Source organism: Xenopus laevis, chromosome 4S (assembly GCF_017654675.1).
Source record: "Xenopus laevis strain J_2021 chromosome 4S, Xenopus_laevis_v10.1, whole genome shotgun sequence".
NCBI classification, from domain to species: domain Eukaryota; kingdom Metazoa; phylum Chordata; class Amphibia; order Anura; family Pipidae; genus Xenopus; species Xenopus laevis.
The window spans coordinates 73,794,588-73,815,609 of record NC_054378.1 but is presented as its reverse complement, the minus strand read 5'-3'; the positions used below and the strand labels follow the sequence as shown (position 1 = coordinate 73,815,609).

The following is a 21,022-nucleotide window of genomic DNA, read 5'->3' as shown; positions in this document are numbered from 1 at the left end:
TTTAAGCCTTGGTGAATGGTAAGAGAATTTTTATTATCCAGCCAATAGGCTGGGGCTACAAACACCCAACCATTCTTTTTATGATATTGTTTCCCTCAATATTATATATTTTCCTTCAATAGTGCCTCTTTCGCTTGCTTGATGATTCTGAAACTATTTCATCACACTGTGGAAGCTGCTGCCATGTTTCCTTGTCCCTTGTCATCAATATGGCAGAGATGCTGTTACTGTGCATGCGCCACAATAATAGCCCGCATATCGCGGTATATTTTTTCTGAATTGTAGTGGTACTGAAGCAACTGCAGGCAAATAAAGAGACAGGCAAGGAAGGACAACTCTTACACATCTCACTTGTTTCCTTCTTGAAAAAACTTGTGTTGCTATGGCAACTGAATGCAACCAATGGTTGGTTACGTAGGTGGGTGATCGGGAATGCAATAACTTCTGCGCATGACCCATCATATTTAATTTCCTTGTCTTTTAAGCATCTCTTTTCCAGCGTAAACAACCCCAACTTGGCCAGCCTTTTCTCATAGCTGAGATTTTTCATACCTTTTACTAGCTTAGTCAGGGTTGGACTGGGCTGTCTGGGGCACACCGGGACTGCATCTGAAGGGCACCCTTCCTGGCACCTGTTGTCCAACCTAGCCCCTTAACCCATGTCTCTTACAGCCTCCTTAATATGTTGCTACCAAGCAGGGGAGAGGCTACTTTTGGATGGAGGAGCAGGCTGAGTTGCTAGAGCCCATGAAGGAGCCCACCTATTCCTGGTGTCCTGGCAGCCCAGTACAACACTGCGCTTAGTTGCCCTTCTATGGACCTTCTCCAATTCAATAATGTCCTGTTTAAGCACTGAAGACCAAAACTGTATGATATATTGTAGATGGGGCCTTACCAGCACTCTGTACAGTGGAAGAATGACCCCATCCTTCCACAAATCCATGCCCCTTTTAATACAGTTCAATACCTTGTTAGCCCTTGCAACTGGCATTGCTTGCTACAGCTAGGTTTATTATCTACAAAGACTCCCAAGGTCCTTTTCCATTATGGATTTGCCTAGTGTAGTCCCATTAATGGTATAAGTAGCTGGCACATTTTTACATCCCATCAGCATAACTTTATATTTATCAACATTGAATCTCATCTGCCATTTAGCCACTCAGAATGCCAGTTTGTCAAGATCCTGCTGCAAGGATGCCACATCCTGGATGGAATGAATTTGGCTGCATAGTTTTGTGACATTTGCAAACACTAATTACTAAGAATACCCTCCCCTACAAGTTAAATAAAAATTTACTCAATACAGAACCATGAGGGACACCATTAAGAACCTTACTCCAATCCATTAACAACCACCCTCTGTACCCGATCCTGTAGCCACTTTCCTATCCATGTGTAAACAACTTCATTAAGCCCAACAGCCCTTAGTTTAGAAAGCAGTCATTTATGGGTACTTTATTAAATGCTTTCAGCATCTTACTAACTTCATCATAAAACGTAGGGATGCACCGAAACCAGGATTCGGTTCGGGATTCGGCCTTTTTCAGCAGAATTCGGATTCAGCCGAATCCTTCTATCTGGCTGAACGGAATCCTAATTACGGGCATTACGCGTGACTTTTTGTCAAAAAAATGTTCTCCCCTTCCCACCCCTAATTTGCATATGCAAATTAGGATTCGGTTCGGTATTTGGCCGAATCCTTCATTCATCCTCCATAATATTGGATTCGGTGCATCCCTAATAAAAAGCAATCAAATTCGTCTGATATGACCTATCCTTCCTAAAGCCATGCTGATTACTGCTCATAATGCCATTAACGAGACACAATTTTGAATGTGATCCCTTAACAAGCCTTTAAATAATTGTGTCAGAGAAAATCAGAAATAGAGGCCAGTCAAAAACTGAACTAACTATATCTTAGATAGGGTGTATTCCATCTGGCCTTGGTGCCTTGTTAACATTAATTATGAGTAAAGTTTTATGAACCATATCCTGAGTCAGCCATGTCAAGCCTATGTTCCACAGATTCCTTTACACTGGCACAGCTCGGTCCCAGTTGTCTGCTATTTACCAAGTAGCCCCTACAGTGTCGGACTGGGGGTCCCACTGGGACTTCTGTCTCAGGGCTCACCCAACCCTCCAGCCCCACATGCCTACTTTCTTCTTGTGGGCAAGTCAGGGGCCAGGGAGGGAGGTCGGAAGCTACTTCACACAGGGCGAGGGTCTGGGCTGGTGCCCACAGGGTTTTTTTCCCAGTGTCCCTCCAGCCCAGACTGACCCTGAGCCCCAATGTTTTTGATTCTGTTATATAGCCCAGAATACTTTATTCAATAGAAAATTATGCCATTCTGTAAACACCTGTGGGCATAAATTACACCAGACTGTGCTACAAGATTTGCACTTAAGTTGGCCAATCACCAGCTAGGGCCAGTGCCGGTATTAAAAAATGAACAGCAATATATTTACAAATAAATTTGTATGGGTTACAACCCTTCCTATAAATCCCTCCCTTCACTCCCCCATTTCTGCAACCTCATGACGCATTTCCCACCTGACAGCTGGTGTTATCGACACAGAAAGCTGGCAAACCAAACTGTTTTTAATGTATTTTTTTTAAATCCTGCAACTGGCCCAAGATTATGGATTTTATTGGCACTGTAAAAAAAAAAATGGAAGTCGTAGCCCGAGTAGGCGGAACTCTAGAGCTGTTGTCCGTGGTTTCTGGCGGATAGGTTTCTCGTTACTCCGGATGTTGGGGGAAAGTGATAGAGAGATGGCGGCCGCCGTTGTTCAAATGTCAATGGGCTACAGAGGGCTTTTGGCAGTCCGGAATCGAGGAATTGGTCCTTTGGCTTTGGGGGTCGTTTCTTCGCAGGTGCGGGCTTTCTCACTGCGAAAAGAGCCGGAGCTGGAAGAGAATCCGTACTATGACAAATACCAGGACAAGATTCAGCGGCTGCGCCGGTGTGTGGTAGGGAAATGAGTGACCGCTTTTACACGCTCTACAGAGGTCGCACTATCTTATACAGCTGCTTCTGTGTATTTATAGAAACAAATGTGGTGTAGCGCCCACAGCCCCATCATATGTGACCTTGGCAGTTGTGCAGCGGTCCATGCTGTCTTAGCCAGCCTTTTTATATAAGAAAATGCCACTCTTATCGCCAACCTTGCTGGTGAAATACCATTTCATAACATAAATGAAACATTACCTACCTTTTTTTTTTATGCTTATGCAAAACCTTTCCTTTGAAGGGGTTGTTCACCTTTGAGATAACTTTTAGTATGATGTAGAGTGATATTCTAACACAATTTGCAATTTGTTTTCATGTTTTATTACTTGTGGTTTGTGAGTTATTCAGGACCTGAATATAAAGATGTAAAATAAAAAGTGGCAAAAACAATATATTGTAGCCCAACCGAGCATTTGTTTTTAGATTTGAAAGCTGTGAAGAGTCAGAAGAAAATGGCAAATTTTAAAAAAAAAAATAATGACCAATTGAAAAGTTGCTTAGAATTCGTCATTCTATAACATACTAAAAGTTAACGTAAAGGTGAACCACCCCTTTAGGATATTTGCGGGCTGATTTATCAATAAATCTCCTAGGGGAACTGAAGGACTTTTATATTTTACTCAGTTTATCAAGTTTCCTGACTGTCGGCAATGTTTTTCTGATATGAAAGTAATGTATTGACAAACCTGATACATGAACAACTCAACTTTGAGTATGGAACACCATTCTGATCTATTGGATTTTAGTTCAGCAGCACTGAGCATTGTCACAAGATTACCAGATTTGCAAAGCAAAATCGGACAAGGGGAAAGCTATCCTACGCTTGAACTATAAATTCTAAGAAGCTCCAACACTTGTAAGGGGTTGGATGGTAAACCCTATGCTATCACCTGTCAGAATTTTGCTTCCCAATTGCATGTAATGAGAAACAACTTAGTCTCTTATTTACTGCACTGGATTGACAAATTGACATTAATTTCAATGTCTGGGCTTGGTTTATTGCTGCTTGTTCACAGAAAACTGATATATGTAAGAGGGTGATATATCTGCACATTTGAGAAAGATGATCATGAAACCTTGCCTTGATTTTTTGTTGCTGTCTGTACTATTGAATGAATAGGCAACAGGCAAATGAATCACTTTACATGGTTTCTTAGGAGGATGGCAAACAGGGCAATTTGTTGCATTTGGGAAATCCAGCTCACTCGCAAGTGGTAAGGACCTTTTCATTGGAGGAGATTGTCCATTACATAAAAATGTTGAAAGTGTTGTTTTATCTCTTATTTTAATTCCTGTTCACCCCAAAAGGTATTTTCGATTGATATGTGCAATTTCCCATGGGCTACAAAACACCCCATGTGCCACTCTGTTACTGTATGTAGAACTCCTAGTTTTTGTGTTAAAATAGGGGTCCATAATCAATTTATGGGGAAACTGGATGAGCTCTACACTCATGGCAATTTAAGTAGACTAAGGATGGCTACATATAGAGATCAGCTCATTGCTAATCTAATTGTTTATTTAAAGGGGTTGTTGACCTTCCAATACTTTTTTCAGTTTAGTTGGTTTCAGATACTTTTTGTTCAATTAGTTTAGATTTTTTATTTACCATTTTTCTAAAATTGATCTCATTTTTCGTCATTCTAAAGGAGCTCTGGAAGAGGGGGGTCACCAACTCTGTAAATGATACATTTAGTTGATACTTTTCTTATCTTTGGCCTTTGCTGCTGAGTGGAATCTCCAAGTTTCATTAAAGGCAGCTGTTAGAATTTATATAATAGTTGCTAATATTCTACAAATGCTGCTGAGAAATGTATCAACTCATGTATCAAATTGTAACAATTCCAAATTTGCACCTGGATTACTCAACTGCCATACTGAAACACCAGAGATGGGAATATTAATTCTCAGAATTAAAGGGGAACTTCGGTTTCCAAACCAAAATTTGATAAAGAGGCTCACATAACCGAGAAACCCCTAATAAACCCATCACAGTTACCTGTTTCTTCAAAAAGTATGCATAAATGCCATTTTCTATTCCAACTGGTTAACGGTTCTTCTCTTTCTGCATCGTTTGAAATCCTGGCAGGGAAGGAGGGACTAAACACTGATGTTACAAATTGTAACAACTTCTCCACAGCTTACAAGGCAGCATGCAGGAACTACATAACCCACAATGCATTGCTATATGATGTTCTGTTCCTTATTGAAATCACATGTGCTGGGAATTGTGGGTAATGGAGGATGCTGGCTAAGGACAGCTGGCTGCTGATACAAAGTAACAGTAGTCAGCCAGCACAGCAAAGTAGTCAGAAAGATCAGCAGAAGGGCAGGGGGCTTGGCTTAGGGAACTGTTCGACGCCATTAAAAATCATGAAAGTATGCATATTTTTTAACCGATTTATATTTTTAAGTTGCTTGAAATTGTGTTTACTTTTCAAAAAGCTCAAGTTATGTTATTGTGGAGTTCCCCTATAACATATCTAACTGTGGGTGCTAACACTTCAATGATTATTTATATTTTTTGTCCTCTATATAGAACCAACCCATCCGCTTTTGATGCCCGATTGGAGAAGAGGAAAGAGTTTAAACAACAGCCATTGGGGTATTCCAAGCAGGCAGAATTTGCAAAGACAGTAGAGGAAAAGGTATGCATGAAGGCATTTATTTAAAGGGGACCTTTCTCCTTAAGAAATAATTCCCATTTATTTTCTATCATGTTAGTTGAGCAAAATACACTTTGCTCACATTATATTTATTATTTAAATTTTGTTTCCTTCAGTAAGCAAACAGGTGCCATTTTGTGTACAAAGCAAGTTGTGTATCACCCCAAAATATTGTGTATGTGCCAGAATGGGGGCCTAATGTCCATGCGCAGCACCTTACACAGTCATAGAGTGTGGGGAGGGAGGGTGAACATAGGGAGGGCAGTGATATCTAGGAAGTGCTGAATGGAAAGTGAATGTAAGTGACTGCCCCACCTCTATGCCTGAGACTTTTAAATGAGTTTATAAAAGGTATGGATGTTTTAGAGAAAAAAATAATTTGGGTTTCATTTGCAAAGTACTTTCATTATACAGCTTTTTATGTCTGGGTGACAGGTCCGCTTTAATATGACGACATCCCTGTATAGTGTATGATTTGGAATTTTTTAAAAATACCTGATAATGAAGAATGGGCCTTGTTAGTGTAGTTTGGGATAACAATGCAAGTGGAAGATATTTATTTAATGCCATCAAACATCTGCTTATATGGGTTGCTAGATCATGTCACATTGTGAATTCCTCTTCCTTTGCCCTAAGGCAGAAGGCTACACCTTAGCACATAGACTAAGTTCTCAAAGATTTTTCCTTCATTTGTTCAAATGACTTTCTTACTTGCTAATCAGTGATTTGTATTTCAACTGAAAAGTCTCTAAAACTGTCTCTAGACCGGATTTAATGGATTTATGGTATATATATGTTATTTAATACATTTTTTTAAATGGTTGTCCATTAGTACATTCATAGAAGGTGTTCTCTACATAGTAGCTATTGAAATTCTGCAATTGTTTAATTAAATCAATTTGAATTTATTATATCTATTAAAAATGTCATTAAGCTTTATAGAGTATGTTTTAAATGACTGGAAGATGAATAGGAAAAAGCTTGAACAGAAAATTAGAAAATAGAAAAATGCTGGTGCATTATCCATAATTCACCAGCACACATTTCAACACTGCAAGAAACAAAAAAGCAAGCCAAAAACAAAACAGGAATACCAATAGCAAATTGCCTCATCACTTTATATTTTCTACTGAACGTTATGTTTTATTCTATGCGTCAGACATCATATCATATTTTTTTGAGCTGTATGAAAAATTTTCACTTAAATTTGTATGAATAACATTTTCTAGTGCAGCAATTTTCTTATTGGCTCTTCAAAGAGCGGAGATGTCAGAACTCTTGGGGAAAAAAGAAGACACTGCAAATTAAAGGAAAACTATACACTTTCTGACCGACAATTTAGCATATATCTATCTGTAAATATTGCCCTTGTAACTTGAACTACTGTTTTGTGATGGTCTCTCAGAAATCACGTAACAGAATTATTCAATGACATATACTACTAAAAAGCTTATTTTTATGCAAATCGTTTATTTAGATGAGCCAGTGTTTTACATATGAACTGTTTTATGCAAATTTTATAGAGACCTGCAATGTTAAGGAGTATAGATTTCCTTTACATATGAGTCCATGTAAATACATATTAGTGGCACCTACTAAAACAATCGAGGATAACTAATTTATAATTGCATTAATACCACTCCCTTATGTGTAAAATCATCAATTACAAAGTGTTTTTGTTGTTTTCAGGTTGGAACAGCTTCTAGTAAAGGATTTACAAAAAATAAGGTAGGTTGTTTACATTAATTTATTTTAATATCATTACAAAAGAGAGTGCTTCAAGAGAACAAGTGGCCTAGGGACATTTGGTGCAAAATTGATTTCCATTGTGATCAAGTTAAATAGCCAAATATAAGTATATTCCTAAGAGAACCATGCACACATTTTACCATTTTAAACATATTGATTCTGCTTACAAATACTCAGTTGTGAGCCCCCTAAATTTGTGAACCACTACGATGCAGTTTGCTGGTTATACTTTAAAGCAGCTTTGTTTATGTTTAATTTAATTCTGTGTTGTGTGACTGCTATCAAAAGAGTTTTTTATCATACAAATAAGAACATGCATCTGTTGTAAACCCAATAATATGTATGGGTGCTAGAATTGTGAAAAAAATACATAAACAGATCATATTAAACTGGTGTTGGTTCACATTGATGGAGCTAATTTTTTGCTTAACTGTTTCAGACCTTAGATTCTATCCTAAACATAGATCTGATAAAGGACAAGGACGCAGACAATATCAAAGAGGTAAGGTTTCAGCATAAGAAAAATGACACACCCAGACTACAGCTTTGCCCTAAGCTCTTTTATCCTGGGAAAAAAATCTTATATGCCATTAGATGTAATGGTTTGTATCACATTTTCTTTAAAAAATAACCATCTGTTTAAGGGCAGTGGCCGTTTGGGAGATCTGTCGCCCATGATTATTTATGCACAACTGCTGGGACAAATCTCCTAAAAATGCGTCTCCAATGGAAATCTCTGGCGAATACCCCTACTTATCGCAAAGTCACCCAAAGTTTCCTTCCGTAGAATGAAGTGGTGTGTTGGTTTTTCAAAGCTTTCCTCTCATTTTTATGGACAAGGAAAGGATTACTCTCTGGGGTGTGACAATTTGTTTGGCACTCCAGTGATTATAATCACTTACCTCTTACCCTGGGTCAGTGTACCTCATCCATGAAAAATGTGCCTTACCAGGAGTAGTGTTTAGTATGCTAGTATTCTTACTTGCATCAGGCTCTTTGCTCTGGCTCTTGGAGGGTCACACATACAGAGCCTTTTTTTTTTTTTTTTTTTTTAACTCTTCCAATTTTCCTCTACTGTGCATGTACACAGACCAGCTGCAGTGGATCCATGGGAAAGGCAATAAAATGGAGGTGCAGTAGTCACTAGAATACTACCCTGGGCTAGTATGTTTTTTTTTTTTAGTGAAGTGGATCGCTGGCTGATGGTTTGGAGAACAGGGGTGTCTAGCATATTCCTTCCATAAACATTAACCTGCTTTGTACTGTTGGAACTGTTTATTAACTGCCATTGAATAAAAGCATGATTTACAGTCATTGCAACATATAAATGGATCAATGCATACAGCTTTTTAACATGTTCCATATGTGTTATATTATTGCATGATGACTGAACTGTCAAAAAAACCCACTCCACATCAATGCCTGCTTCCTGTCAGGTAATGTCTGTCATGTATAACATACTGTTTATGCCTAATAATAGTAAAATCTAAGTTATACTTTTGTTTATTTTATTTTTTCCTGTTGCCCTTTTCCCTTGTCTGCAGATTTGGAAGCAGTACTTCTCTTCAAGAGACACTGTATATGCAGTCATACCTGTAAGTAGTGCTTCTTTCCTTATTTTAATTATTTCTAAAATTAGGTTTTACTATTGTTTTTTTTATCTTTTGCATATGTGTATATGTTCCACGCTTAATGAGACCAATCTTTTAGTAAAGAGCAGGATATGGGGGTTTGCATCAATCCCTTTTTAAACTGATCTGTATCTGAAAATAGTAATCCTTATTGTGATATGCAGGGATATCTACAGTACATCATTTTTGTTTTGAGGTGACTGCAAACTGTAGGACTAATAGAGGAGGGGGGGGGGATACACTGTTCATTTTGTTAAGCCCTAAACACATACATCTGGCTTATTTAAAGAGTACATTTACCCACCCGCTCTTCTGACCATTTTTGCAAACTACATTTTTGTATAGATATCATGATATCCTTTTTATTCTGCTGATATGAATGTGTAAAAGAATCCCCCCATTTACTTGAGAATGGCAAATGTTTAATTACTGATGCTTCTCTGTTCAGTTCTAGTGCTCTTGTCACTGTGAGCTGCTTTCATCCTTACTGTGACATTCCGTGTAAGACCTAGCAGTTTTCAGTAACCAATACTTCATAGATGCTCCTCTCAGTTGAAGGATTGGACTCAACATTATATTTAAAACATATTATCCTGAAGCTCAATACAAACAATCTTAAATGGGTTTAAAATGCTAATATACTGGTGAGGAATATACTTCAACTGAGCAGAGTGTCTTCAGAATGTAGTATATGTTTATTAGCCTTTAGGTATATAGTATAGACATATTCAGCATTTTACAGTCACTCTTAATTTTCCTACCACATGTAGTAAACACAGAAATATGCAAAAATTTTTTTTATTTATTTACTCTTTAAGAATGCTTTTGGACTGTGAGAGAAAACCTAAGCACCAGTTTAACAATATTCAAGTGGACTATAAGTGTTCCAGAATAACTGTTCACCGGTCAGATTCCTTACCCCATCACCATAAGGCTTATATATTAAAGCTCGGATTTTAGAGGTTTTTGAAACCATAACTAAACTCACAACTTACAAACTCTAAAACCACAATTGTCATTGAATTTATTAAAAATTGTGTATTTGTAACATCCAAAATCAGAGCTGGACTGGAAATAAAAAGCAACCATGGCAAAAAAATCAAAGCAGTCCACATATAAATGTGTGACATTGGCAGCCAGCTCCCACCACAAAAAAAAAACATTGGTTGTCAGGCCCCCAAATAAATTTAAAAAATTGGTGGCCATCTCCCCCCCCCATCCCACTGCTAAGTTAACAAAACATTGGTGGCCAGGGTCCCCCCCATTAAGTAAAAATTCCCCTGGAAACTGTCATGGGGAAACCAATGTTTTTTTTTTTTTACAAATGCATCAATTAATAGTGCTCCTCCAGCAGAATCATGCATTGAAATTCATTTTCAAAAGACTTAACTGAGTTTTCTATATTTGTTTTTGAAATTTGATGTGGGAGTAGACGTGTTCTTAGTTTCCCATGTGTCGTGTGCTCTGATAAACTTCAGTCATTATTTACTTCTGCATTTCAAGTTGATAACTTCATCCCCCCCCCCAGCAGCCTATAAACAGAACAATGGAAAAGTACAAGATAGCAGCTCCCTGACACCTACACTGCTAAAAATGCTCCCATTCCCTATATAGTAGTAGATATGAGAATAGCACTCAATAGTAGAACACCTGACTCACCATATCATGACTCCTCCAGTTGTGTTTAAGGGGCGGTTCACCTTAAAGTAAATTTTTAGTATGTCATAGAATGGCCAGTTATTTGCAACTTTTCATTTGGTTTTCATTATTTAATTTTTTTACATTTCTATAATTATTTGCCTTTTTCTTCTGACTCTTTCCAGTTTTTAAATGGGGGTCACTGACTCCATCCAAAAAGCAAATGCTCTGTAAGGCTACAAACATATTTTTTTATTGCTAATTTTTATCGCTACTCTTTCTAGTAAGGTCCCCTCCCATTCATATTCCAGTCTTTTATTCAAATCAATGCATGGTTGCTAGGGGATTTTGGACCCTACAGATTGTTTATAATGCACACTGCTGAATAAAAAGCTAAATACCTCAAAAACCTTAAATGATAAACAATGAAAACCAATTGCAAATTGTCTCAGAATATCACTCTCTACATCATACTAAAAGTTAACTCAAAGGTGAACAGCACCTTTAAGTAGGATAAACAATAGCTTATTTGAAAACAGTTCCACTGTGAAGTGCAGGCTTTTTTTCACAGCAAAGCACAGGATCAATATTTAACCCTTTAAGTGCCAGCAGAATTTCACATTTTGGTTACTCAAAATGCCAGCCGTTTTTTTAAACATTTGTGCTCTCTCACTTTAGGGGCATTTTCTGAGGGGAAACCTATAGTTTACCTAGGAAAACTATACATTGGTTTTTTTTCGGGAGAAACTGAGCTTTCTAAATCTGCATGAGTTTTCCTCTGCAAAAAGATTTATAGTGCTAAATACAAAAAAAAAGAAAAATTCCTATTTTTCACAATATATGGATTTATACCAGAAAAATATTTCATTTTATGCATGAAAATCCAACTGATTTGGAAAGCCTCATGTCTCTCAAATGTACCAATACCAGATATGTATAGTTTTAGGCAGATTTAGGACTTCTGTACAACAAAAACTCCCAGCAGTATATTACCAAATTTTGAAAGCAGAAGGCAGAAAATGGCACACTTTAGATTCCAAGGCCACAAAATCATGAAACATTAGGTTTAGCCCAGAAACACATATATTTTTGAAAAGTACACATTCTGCTGATTCCAAAATGAGTAACTTTGTCTCTCTACTCCTAACTACCAAACATCAAAGCTTGTCTGAACGTATAGTATAAGCACCTGGTATGTGTACTATGCACCATAAGACCCCCTAACAGTATGGAGACCCTGGAAAACCATATATATTCCAAAAGTACACATTCTGACGAATCTAAAGCAGGTAATTGCATCTTTCTACTGCAAACTACCTAACTGCAAAGCTATGCTAAACATAACACCTTTTTTTTAATTTCTGAAAATCGTCACAAAGCTTGCATTTTACCCCATTATATACCAACAAAAGTCATCCTAAATATGAATGCCAGAGGTGTACTGAACAGTTTGATGCCTGATATGAAAAGATTTACCAAACTAGGTGGCATACAGAGACCCCCAAATGAAAATAGTACATATGAATTTTCACATATGACACTCTGACTGCTACAATACATGCACCCAGTATGTGTATTATGCACTATAAGACCCCCTAACAGTATGGAGAACCTAGAAAACCATATATTTTCCGAAAGTACACATTCTGACTAATCTAAAGCAGGTAATTACATCTTTGTACTGCAAACTACCAAACCGCAAAGCTATGCTAAACATAACCGTTTTTATGACATTTCTGAAAATCATCACAAAGCTTGCATTTTACCCCACTATATACCACATAATTCATAGCCTACCAGCATAAAGCATCTTAAATATGAACGCCAGGGGTCTACTGAACAGTTTGATGCCTGATCTGAAACGATTTACCAAACTAGGTGGCATACAGAGACCCCCACATGAAAATAGTACATATGAATCTTCAAGTATGACACTCTGACTGCTACAATACAAGTAACTGGTATGTGTATTATGCACCATAAGACCCCCTAACAGTATGGATACCCTAGACCACCATATATTTCACGAAAGTACACATTCTGACAAATCTAACGCAGGTAATTACATCTTTCTACTGCAAACTACCAAACCACAAAGCTATGCTAAATATAACAGTTTTTATGAAATTTCTGAAAATCGTCACAAAGCTTGCATTTTACCCCATTATAAACCCCATTATGTAACGTACCAGCAAAAGGCATCCTAAATATGAATGCCAGGGGTCTACTGAACAGGTTGATACCTAATATGCATAGATAAACCAAAGTATGTCACGCACAGAGACCCCCAAATGAATCTATAGCAGACAAAATTTCCATGAGCAAAACGAAGTAACAAAGAACTGAGCCAAATGATATAAAATCAGTAAAATCCAAGAAAACCACAAAAAACAATGTTTTATTTTTTTCTTTAGCTTAATGTAATTAGCAGTCAGAATCAAAGTTTGCTTATTTCTATCCATAAAACCTATTTAGCAATGCTAAAATAATCAAACATCACCTGCGCAAATCTTAAAATAAAATAATAAGGCTAAAAATGCACCAATATCACTGAAATTGTAATATAATCATTGAAATAACATACAAAAGGTATTGTGCAGTGCAATTAGCAAATATGTTTTTCTCAATGGCAATAACAGTTTTTACAGGCAAAAAAACAGACGATGCAATAAAAGAAAAAAAACCCCACAAAATAGCGTGTGTACAATAGGCAAATTGTGTGTTGTATACGTGTTGTATGCATGTGCAAGTGTGTGTAAGTGCTGTGAATGTGTGTGATCCCCCAAAATTGAATGTATGTGTGTGTAAGTATGAATATAAGTGTCAATGAAACTGTATTAGTACAATAGGTGTGTGTGTGTGTTTGTGTGGGGGGGCACTAACCTGGGGTGGCAGGCTGTAGGTCGTCCATGAGGGCTGCATGAAGAGCTAGAACTGTCTTCTTTGCTTGATCTCGTGAGTGGGTGGAGCTGGAGGGCCAGGAAGAGCAGGCAGCAGCAGGGCACCTAGATTTCATTGTGCCTGCTGCTGCCTTGGGGCCCCTGGAGGCCACTTGTTCCCCGCCTAGGGGCTGGGGAACAAGCAGGAACGGAGGAGCGGCTTGTAAAGCCGCTCGCTCCATTTCTAAGTCTGCAAATGCTGCAGAACGTAGAATCTACGATCTGTGGCATTTCAAGTTACTTTCCCACAGAATGTAGATTCTACGATCTGTGGCATTTAAAGGGTTAATTATTTGCAATGTAAACACATTTTGTAATAAAAACAACACCATGAAAAAAATCATGATAGAAAACACTATATAAAATAAGCAATTTTAATACTAAGAAAACAAACAATCTTCTTGTTGCAAGAAAGAAGGAGATTACTTTCCAAAGCGATCTGATTTTTTTTTTTTTTTTTTTTTTACTGTGATTATTGTATTTCCTGGATCCATATAGGAGTAAGGTCTCTGTGGTCTGAAACAACACAGAAACGTGATGCAGAAAGAGCATATATTATTGTGCAAATTTCTGTTGCATGAATGACCCATAATGATTTCCAGTATATGTTTGCATGTCCGATGCTCACAATTTTTTCCTCATCTTGTCAAGTTTACATGTTTATACTGCAGTTAGAATTGTTTTATGTTTTTAGCTTTATTTCACTCAGTCCGTAACTCTTAATTTTCTGTGTTCTAAAGGGAGAATCTTTTGAACTTATACAGCGGAGAGCCCAGACCTGCCCCTCAGTAAGTTTGGATAATTTCTCTCTTTTGGCACTGCCAATTTACAGCTGCAAAGGACTGTGCCCATATGTATCATTTTATGTAATGAGCAGTGGAATCTGCACTTCCACTTCTGTTATTTAACCCACGTGAGTAGTAATGCATTAGAGTCTTCTGATGAGTCTCGCTCAGTTTGTATTCATATCCTATCTACCACCTTTTGTTCACAATAAGATGTGCTTTTATACAACCAAGATAGTGTTGTGTCCATTAGCAGTACATGTATATCTTAATATACAGATCTAAAAATTATTTTTTCTTTCTGTCGTTCATTTTTGTTCACTGTACACTAGTAGATGTCCAAATTTCTTTCCCCTTTGAAATACAATGTCTTTTGTTGTCTGTATTTCATGCAGTTTTTGTATGCACTTCCAAGAAAAGAAGGCTATGAGTTTTTTGTGGGTCAATGGTCCGGAAATGAACTTCATTTTACTGCACTTATTAATATCCAGGTATGTTATTTTGGTGCTGATATCCACTCTAATATTATATTTATCGTAACACCGCACAACCCCAGCATATTCTGTATTAACCCACATTATTTAATACATGTTAATCTCTCACCGTTCCTCAATCTATCACTGACTAGCTTCTTTTTTGTTTCCCTATTTTCATCTCTACTGTTCTATATAGCCCTATATAACCCTCTCTGATGCCTCAACCTCCATCTATATAAAACTTAATATAAAACTATTCTCTCCCAGCTGTCATTTCTTTACTTTTATCTGATGTATTATCTTTTTTAACTTGTGTTTCTTATCCCTCCATTATAAATGTATGTAGAAGTGGGGAGGACTAAAAGAAAGGTATTATAATAAAAAAGTTTAGTGATTCCAAACTCTTGCATCCTCCCTGAGGGGATGCGACTTCACAGACATAAAGAAGTGGAGAGAGGACATCCCTGCATACCCCTTCCCAGCAATGGTTTAAGGGTTTCAATGAAATAACATATTATGAAAAAAAATCTTTCACAGCAGGATTTGTAATTCGGTAAAATGAGAACACTGATCAAGGGGATGAATATTTTGCAATGCTCTTTAATATACATTTAGCCGTTTTTAAAAATCCCCTCTGTGGCATAATTATGCCATTGCATAGGTGTAAGCAGATTCAATAATAGATCTTGCCAGACTAACTTAATTCCTTTTTATGGGAAGGTAAGCAGGGACCTTGATTCTAGGATGGCAGTGGATGTGATTTACTTAGACTTTGCTAAAGCATTTGATACAGTGCCACACAAAAGGTTACTGGTTAAATTAAGGAATGTTGGCTTGGAACATAGTATTTGTACCTGGATAGAGAACTGGCTAAAAGATAGACTACAAAGAGTGGTGGTAAATGGAACATTTTCTATTTGGACCAGTGTTGTTAGTGGAGTGCTGCAGGGTTCTGTACTAGGTCCCTTGCTTTTTAACTTGTTTATTAATGACCTGGAGGTGGGCATTGAAAGTACTGTTTCTATTTTTGCAGATGATACTAAATTGTGCAGAACAATAGGTTCCATGCAGGATGCTGACACTTTGCAGAGTAATTTGTCTAAACTGGAAAACTGGGCAGCAAACTGGAAAATGAGGTTCATTGTTGATAAATGCAAGGTTAGGCACTTTGGCAAAAATAATATAAATGCAAGATTTTACACTAAATGGCAGTTTGTTGGGAGTTTCCTTAAATGAGATCTTGGGGTTTTTGTTGATAACAAGTTGTCTAATTCTGGGCAGTGTCATTCTGTGGCTACTAAAGCAAATAAAGTTCTTTCTTGCATAAAAAAGGGCATTAACTCAAGGGATGAAAACATAATTATGCCTCTCTATAGGTCCCTGGTAAGGCCTCATCTGGAGTATGCAGTGCAGTTTTGGACTCCAGTCCTTAAGAGGGATATAAATGAGCTGGAGAGAGTGCAGAGACGTGCAACTAAATTGGTTAGAGGGATGGAAGACTTAAATTATGAGGGTAGACTGTCACGGTTAGGGTTGTTTTCACTGGAAAAAAGGCGCTTGCGAGGGGGACTTCATTACACTTTACAAGTACATTAGAGGACATTATAGACAAATAGCAGGGGACCTTTTTACCCATAAAGTGGATCACCGTACCAGAGGCCACCCCTTGGACTAGAAGAAAAGAAAACTTTAATTTGAAGCAACGTAGGGGGTTCTTCACAGTCAGGACAGTGAGGTTGTGGAATGCACTGCCGGGTGATGTTGTGATGGCTGATTCAGTTAATGCCTTTAAGAATGGCTTGGATGATTTTTTGGACAGACAGAATATCAAAGGCTATAGTGATACTAAACTCTATAGTTAGTATAAGTATGGGTATATAGAATTTATGTGAAAGTAGGGAGGGGTTTGTGTATGGATGCTGGGTTCATTTGGAGGGGTTGAACTTGATGGACTTTGTCTTTTTTTCAACCCAATTTAACTATGTAACAATGTAAGCTGATTTCAGCCAGGAATTTTCAATTTTTTTCTGTTGTTGGAAGCTGCAGTATAATTTCATGAAGAAAATTACCATTTTCTGATGTCTGACGTGCTTGTTACAAAAGTGTGTGCTTCTTTTGCAGAATCCATATATACTTAAATATTAATATTCATGTTTGCATATCTATTATTTAAAGCAGTGCTCTCTTTTTTTAGACAGCAGGAGATGCTGCCCCCAGCCAGCTGATCTTATACCATTTCCCTGAGTTTCAGAAAGACAAAGGAATTGTTCTGATGACCTCAGAAATTGACACCAAATTCTTGGTAAATGCAAATTTTATGGAAGCCTGGGTGACGCACAGGCTTATTTATTAAATTGCTGCAAAATAAAAAATATCTTTCTGCTATGTTTGTACAGAAATCAACAGTGTTTGCTCAGATTTTTGGTTTCTGCACATGCTTTAGCCAGCTATCATTTTTGGGGCCTACAGCCAATTGCTAAAAACGTTAACATTTGGCAACAGTTGGTGTGCCTCATAGATGGATAGCGGTGTTAGGGTGGTTGGTTAGAAAATGTTATTGAATATATTAAAATTCTAAGTACAGATATGAGGCCTGTTAGCCAGAATACTCAGGACCTGGGGTTTTCTGTATAACAGATCTTTCCCTAATTTGGATCTTCATACCTTAAGTCTACTAGAAAATCATGTAAACCTTTAATAAACCCAACAGTCTGGTATTGTTTCCAATAAGGATTCATTTTATCTTCGTTTTGATCAAGTGGAGTCTATGGGAGATGGATCCCATACCTGTATATATAAACTGGAATTCAAACAGAAATTAACAATATCTTGATATTCATAATTTTAAATTAAAAGATTTATGGACTCTATTCTATAATCTTTCATACTTCTGCTCTAATGAGCAAAATAAAAATGTGCCATGCAAATTGTTGTATAAAGCATATTCTCTATATAGGGTCTCTATATAGACTTGTCAGGTAGCAATAAAATGGTGTACAGTACATGTCATTATACTCTAATTGTAGCTCCTTTTTTCACTTCAGACTTTGTTTTATTCCTAGAATGTCCAGGAGGCACAGTGCTTGGCGAATCAAGTGCAGTTGTTCTATGCCAGTGATCGAGCAGAAACACACAGATTGGTGGAGATGTTTAATCACAAGTCTGATGAATTTAAATACATGGCTGTAGTTTCTTTACTAGAGCAAAGTGGATTAGGGAAACCGTTTTTGAACATACAGGGCCAAAATAAAGAGGATAAGTTGGAATGAGAATGGCTTATATGGACTTATCGATGCTGGAACTGATGTGTAATAGAAGGCTGATCAAGGAGAACGGCACTAAGAAAATGTAAAGACAACTTTGCAAAAGCTAGTCAATCTGCTGCCCTATGAGGTTCAAAGAAAACTGTATGTATACAGGCAAGACACTAAACTGTAGGTGGTTTAGAGAGAAAACAGACAAGGAATGTTGAAAACTGCAGCAAAAATTTTAGAAATCTTATAGAAAACATGCTTTTGTTTGAAACTAAGTAGTTTAGGGCCTGCTGCATAAAGTGCCATAATTCAAGAAAACAGTGGAGCAATTCAAGCTGCCTAGTTATTTAAATTGTAATCTAAATAAGGCGTGTTTATAATACATAATGTTTCAGTTAAGTGATTCTGTGGTATTTTTTGGTAAAAACCATACAGCTGACCATACATTTAAAGGGGTGGGTGACCTTTATGCTCATTTTTAGTATCTTATAGAATAGCTATTTCTAAGCACAGTTTTAACTGTCCTTCATGTTTTCTTTTTTTATAGTTATTGAATTACTGGCTGCCTTCTGACTCTTTCTTTCAAATGGGGGTCACTGACCCGGCTAAAAAATCCTCTGTAAGGCAATACATTTTTTGTTATTGCTACTTTTTATTACTTGTTTATCTGTTCACTTCCATTCTCTCATTCAAATCACTGCTAGTTGCTAGTATAATTTGGGCCCTAGCAACCAGACTGCTGAAACTGCAAACTGGAGAGCTGATAAGCAAAAAGCTAAATAATGCAAAAACCTCAAAAAATAAAAACAAATTGGCAAATTGTCTCAGAATATCACTCTCTACATCAGACTAAAAGTACATTTAAGGGTGAACAAAAAATGTATTTCTTTGACGAGGTCACAGTGCAGTTTTCTTCGAACAGGAGCACTGACCCAGGTATAAGGTACATGATTACAATCCCTGGGGGTGCCTAACATTTGGCACTTCCCTGGTGATGTAAACTTTCCTTCTCCTTTAAAAGATATTGTATCTTTAATGAGTTATCAAAATGTGAGATTAGAGCTTCCATTCATATCTATGGTATTTGTAGAAGTCTATTTATCAATGGGTGAAAGTTAGAACTCACCATTTCATAAATTAAACTCTAAAAATCCCATAGGAATACATAGAACATGGGTGAGCTTTTATTTATTAAGCTCTAAACTCAAATATTGATAAATCTGCCCCTAACTCTCTCTATGTATCGTCATCCCTTTGTACTGGGTGCATATTCATTACATTAAAGGTCATGTAAACCTAAAAAATATTGTTTGCCTAATAAAACATGATTCTAAGCAACTTTGCAATATACATTCATTCAAATTTTGTATGGTTTTTAAGTTATTTGTATATGTATTGCTATTGCAAGCAGTGCTAGTCAGTCCCTTCCTATTCTCTGCCCCAGTGCCTCAGACTGTTGATACAATGTAAGACAAGGCAGATGATTAACAGAACTCTCTTTGCTGGGGAACCAAGACTTTTGCAACATTGTTTAAAAAGTAACAGTAGTAAAACAAATGCTTCTTCCAATAGCACTTGTTTTTACAAATAACTTTAATAGTACTGGACATTTTTAATGTATATTGGAAGTTTGCTTAGAATTATGTTCTCTTATATTAGGCGTATTTTTATTTTGGTGGTTGATATGCATTTAACAGGATAGGCTAAGCCTTTTTTTTATTGGTCTGCTGTAATATATCTGTCACAGATTTCAGAATTGCATGTATGGAATCAGCACAGCCACTTACTCGGGTACCACCATCTTCTTCAGTCTTCTTTTTCCAAACCCTTCTACACTTCTCATAGTCAACATTTTGGCTTCAGCTAAATCAAACATTGCCTCTAAATGTACACATTATATGGCGAGCAAATATCTTAGCAAAAGACATCTCCCTCCCATCCATCTCATTCTCTGTTCTCTCTCTTACCATCTGGAAGAAGGTTCCGCAGCATTCAAACTAAAACTACTAGACACTGTAAAAGCTTCTTCCCACAAGCAATCAGAGACCTTAACACGATAATATTGAAAAACGAACTGTTCCCTGCACCTGTCACCTTATATGTATCCTCAACTGTTCTTTCTTTATATATAAATGCACCAATTGGTGGGGGGGGGCTGAGTGAAACGTGATTTCGATACGCTGTATAACTGTATATAGTCTGTATTGACAAATTAACCAATCTTGTATCTCTCTTGTATCTTGTACAGGCAAGACTATAGGGAACTGCAAAAATTACTGTCAAATACATATTTACATTTTTCATAGAAAACATTCTGGAATGGATTGCAATATATTGAATAGATTGTAAGTGGAAGGAGCAGCTGCTACCACTATTTAGGTGAAATAACTCTGCTTGAACCTTACAAGAGTTGCCTGCAAGCAAGCTGCATAGTTACAAAAACACTGGTCTACAATTTAAAAAATCTTGAATCACTTCCACTGTCATAGGAACATTCTCCAGTAATATATACAACACTAATGGCAAGTTTTTTGAGTGGACCAGAAATGTTTTGTAAGCATAGCCAATGTATATTTCCCCTGTTATATTGTAAGCCTTATTCTCTTTTATAATTACTGCTATTCCATTCTCCAAAGTAGCTGTGGTATTGCATCTTTTAAAATGCCATGGATTGCATAACAGACATTCGTCTGCTAATTCTGGTTAATATCACAGAGGATAAATGATGCAGATATATTCGGCCTTGCTAATGAGAATCATCGAGGAATGAAAATGCAAGTCTTTGTTCTTCTCTTTCTGTGAAAAGGTTTCACTATCACCATTAAAGGATAACTAAATACTAAAAAATGAATATGGCTAAAAATGCCGTATTT

At 37.0% G+C, this 21,022-nt stretch overlaps 1 protein-coding gene across 2 annotated transcripts; it reads left to right on the top strand.

The window, feature by feature from the left end:
- Positions 1-2,580: 2,580 nt before the first annotated feature.
- On the top strand, positions 2,581-18,708 carry atpaf1.S (ATP synthase mitochondrial F1 complex assembly factor 1 S homeolog). 2 transcript variants are annotated; one of them, XM_018260871.2, is made up of 9 exons: positions 2,589-2,964; positions 5,551-5,659; positions 7,367-7,405; positions 7,866-7,928; positions 8,971-9,021; positions 14,375-14,422; positions 14,815-14,910; positions 17,090-17,197; positions 17,958-18,708. In XM_018260871.2, exons 1-9 carry the CDS (start codon positions 2,750-2,752, stop codon positions 18,162-18,164), a joined length of 936 nt encoding a protein of 311 aa, XP_018116360.1. In that variant the 5' UTR covers positions 2,589-2,749; the 3' UTR covers positions 18,165-18,708. The 2 variants fall into 2 exon arrangements, with proteins under 2 accessions (XP_041417391.1, XP_018116360.1); XM_041561457.1 differs by lacking the exon at positions 17,090-17,197 and having other exon boundaries at positions 2,581-2,964.
- The last annotated feature ends 2,314 nt before the right edge of the window (positions 18,709-21,022 follow it).

What these genes read in the sequence shown, in the direction of transcription:
- atpaf1.S (XM_018260871.2), top strand. Translation starts at nt 2,750, where the DNA reads ATGTTGGGGGAAAGTGATAGAGAGATGGCGGCCGCCGTTGTTCAAATG. An exon ending in ACGCAGACAATATCAAAGAG is followed by an intron (nt 7,929 to 8,970) that starts GTAAGGTTTCAG and finishes CCTTGTCTGCAG; the next exon opens with ATTTGGAAGCAGTACTTCTC. An exon ending in GAGCCCAGACCTGCCCCTCA is followed by an intron (nt 14,423 to 14,814) that starts GTAAGTTTGGAT and finishes TATTTCATGCAG; the next exon opens with TTTTTGTATGCACTTCCAAG.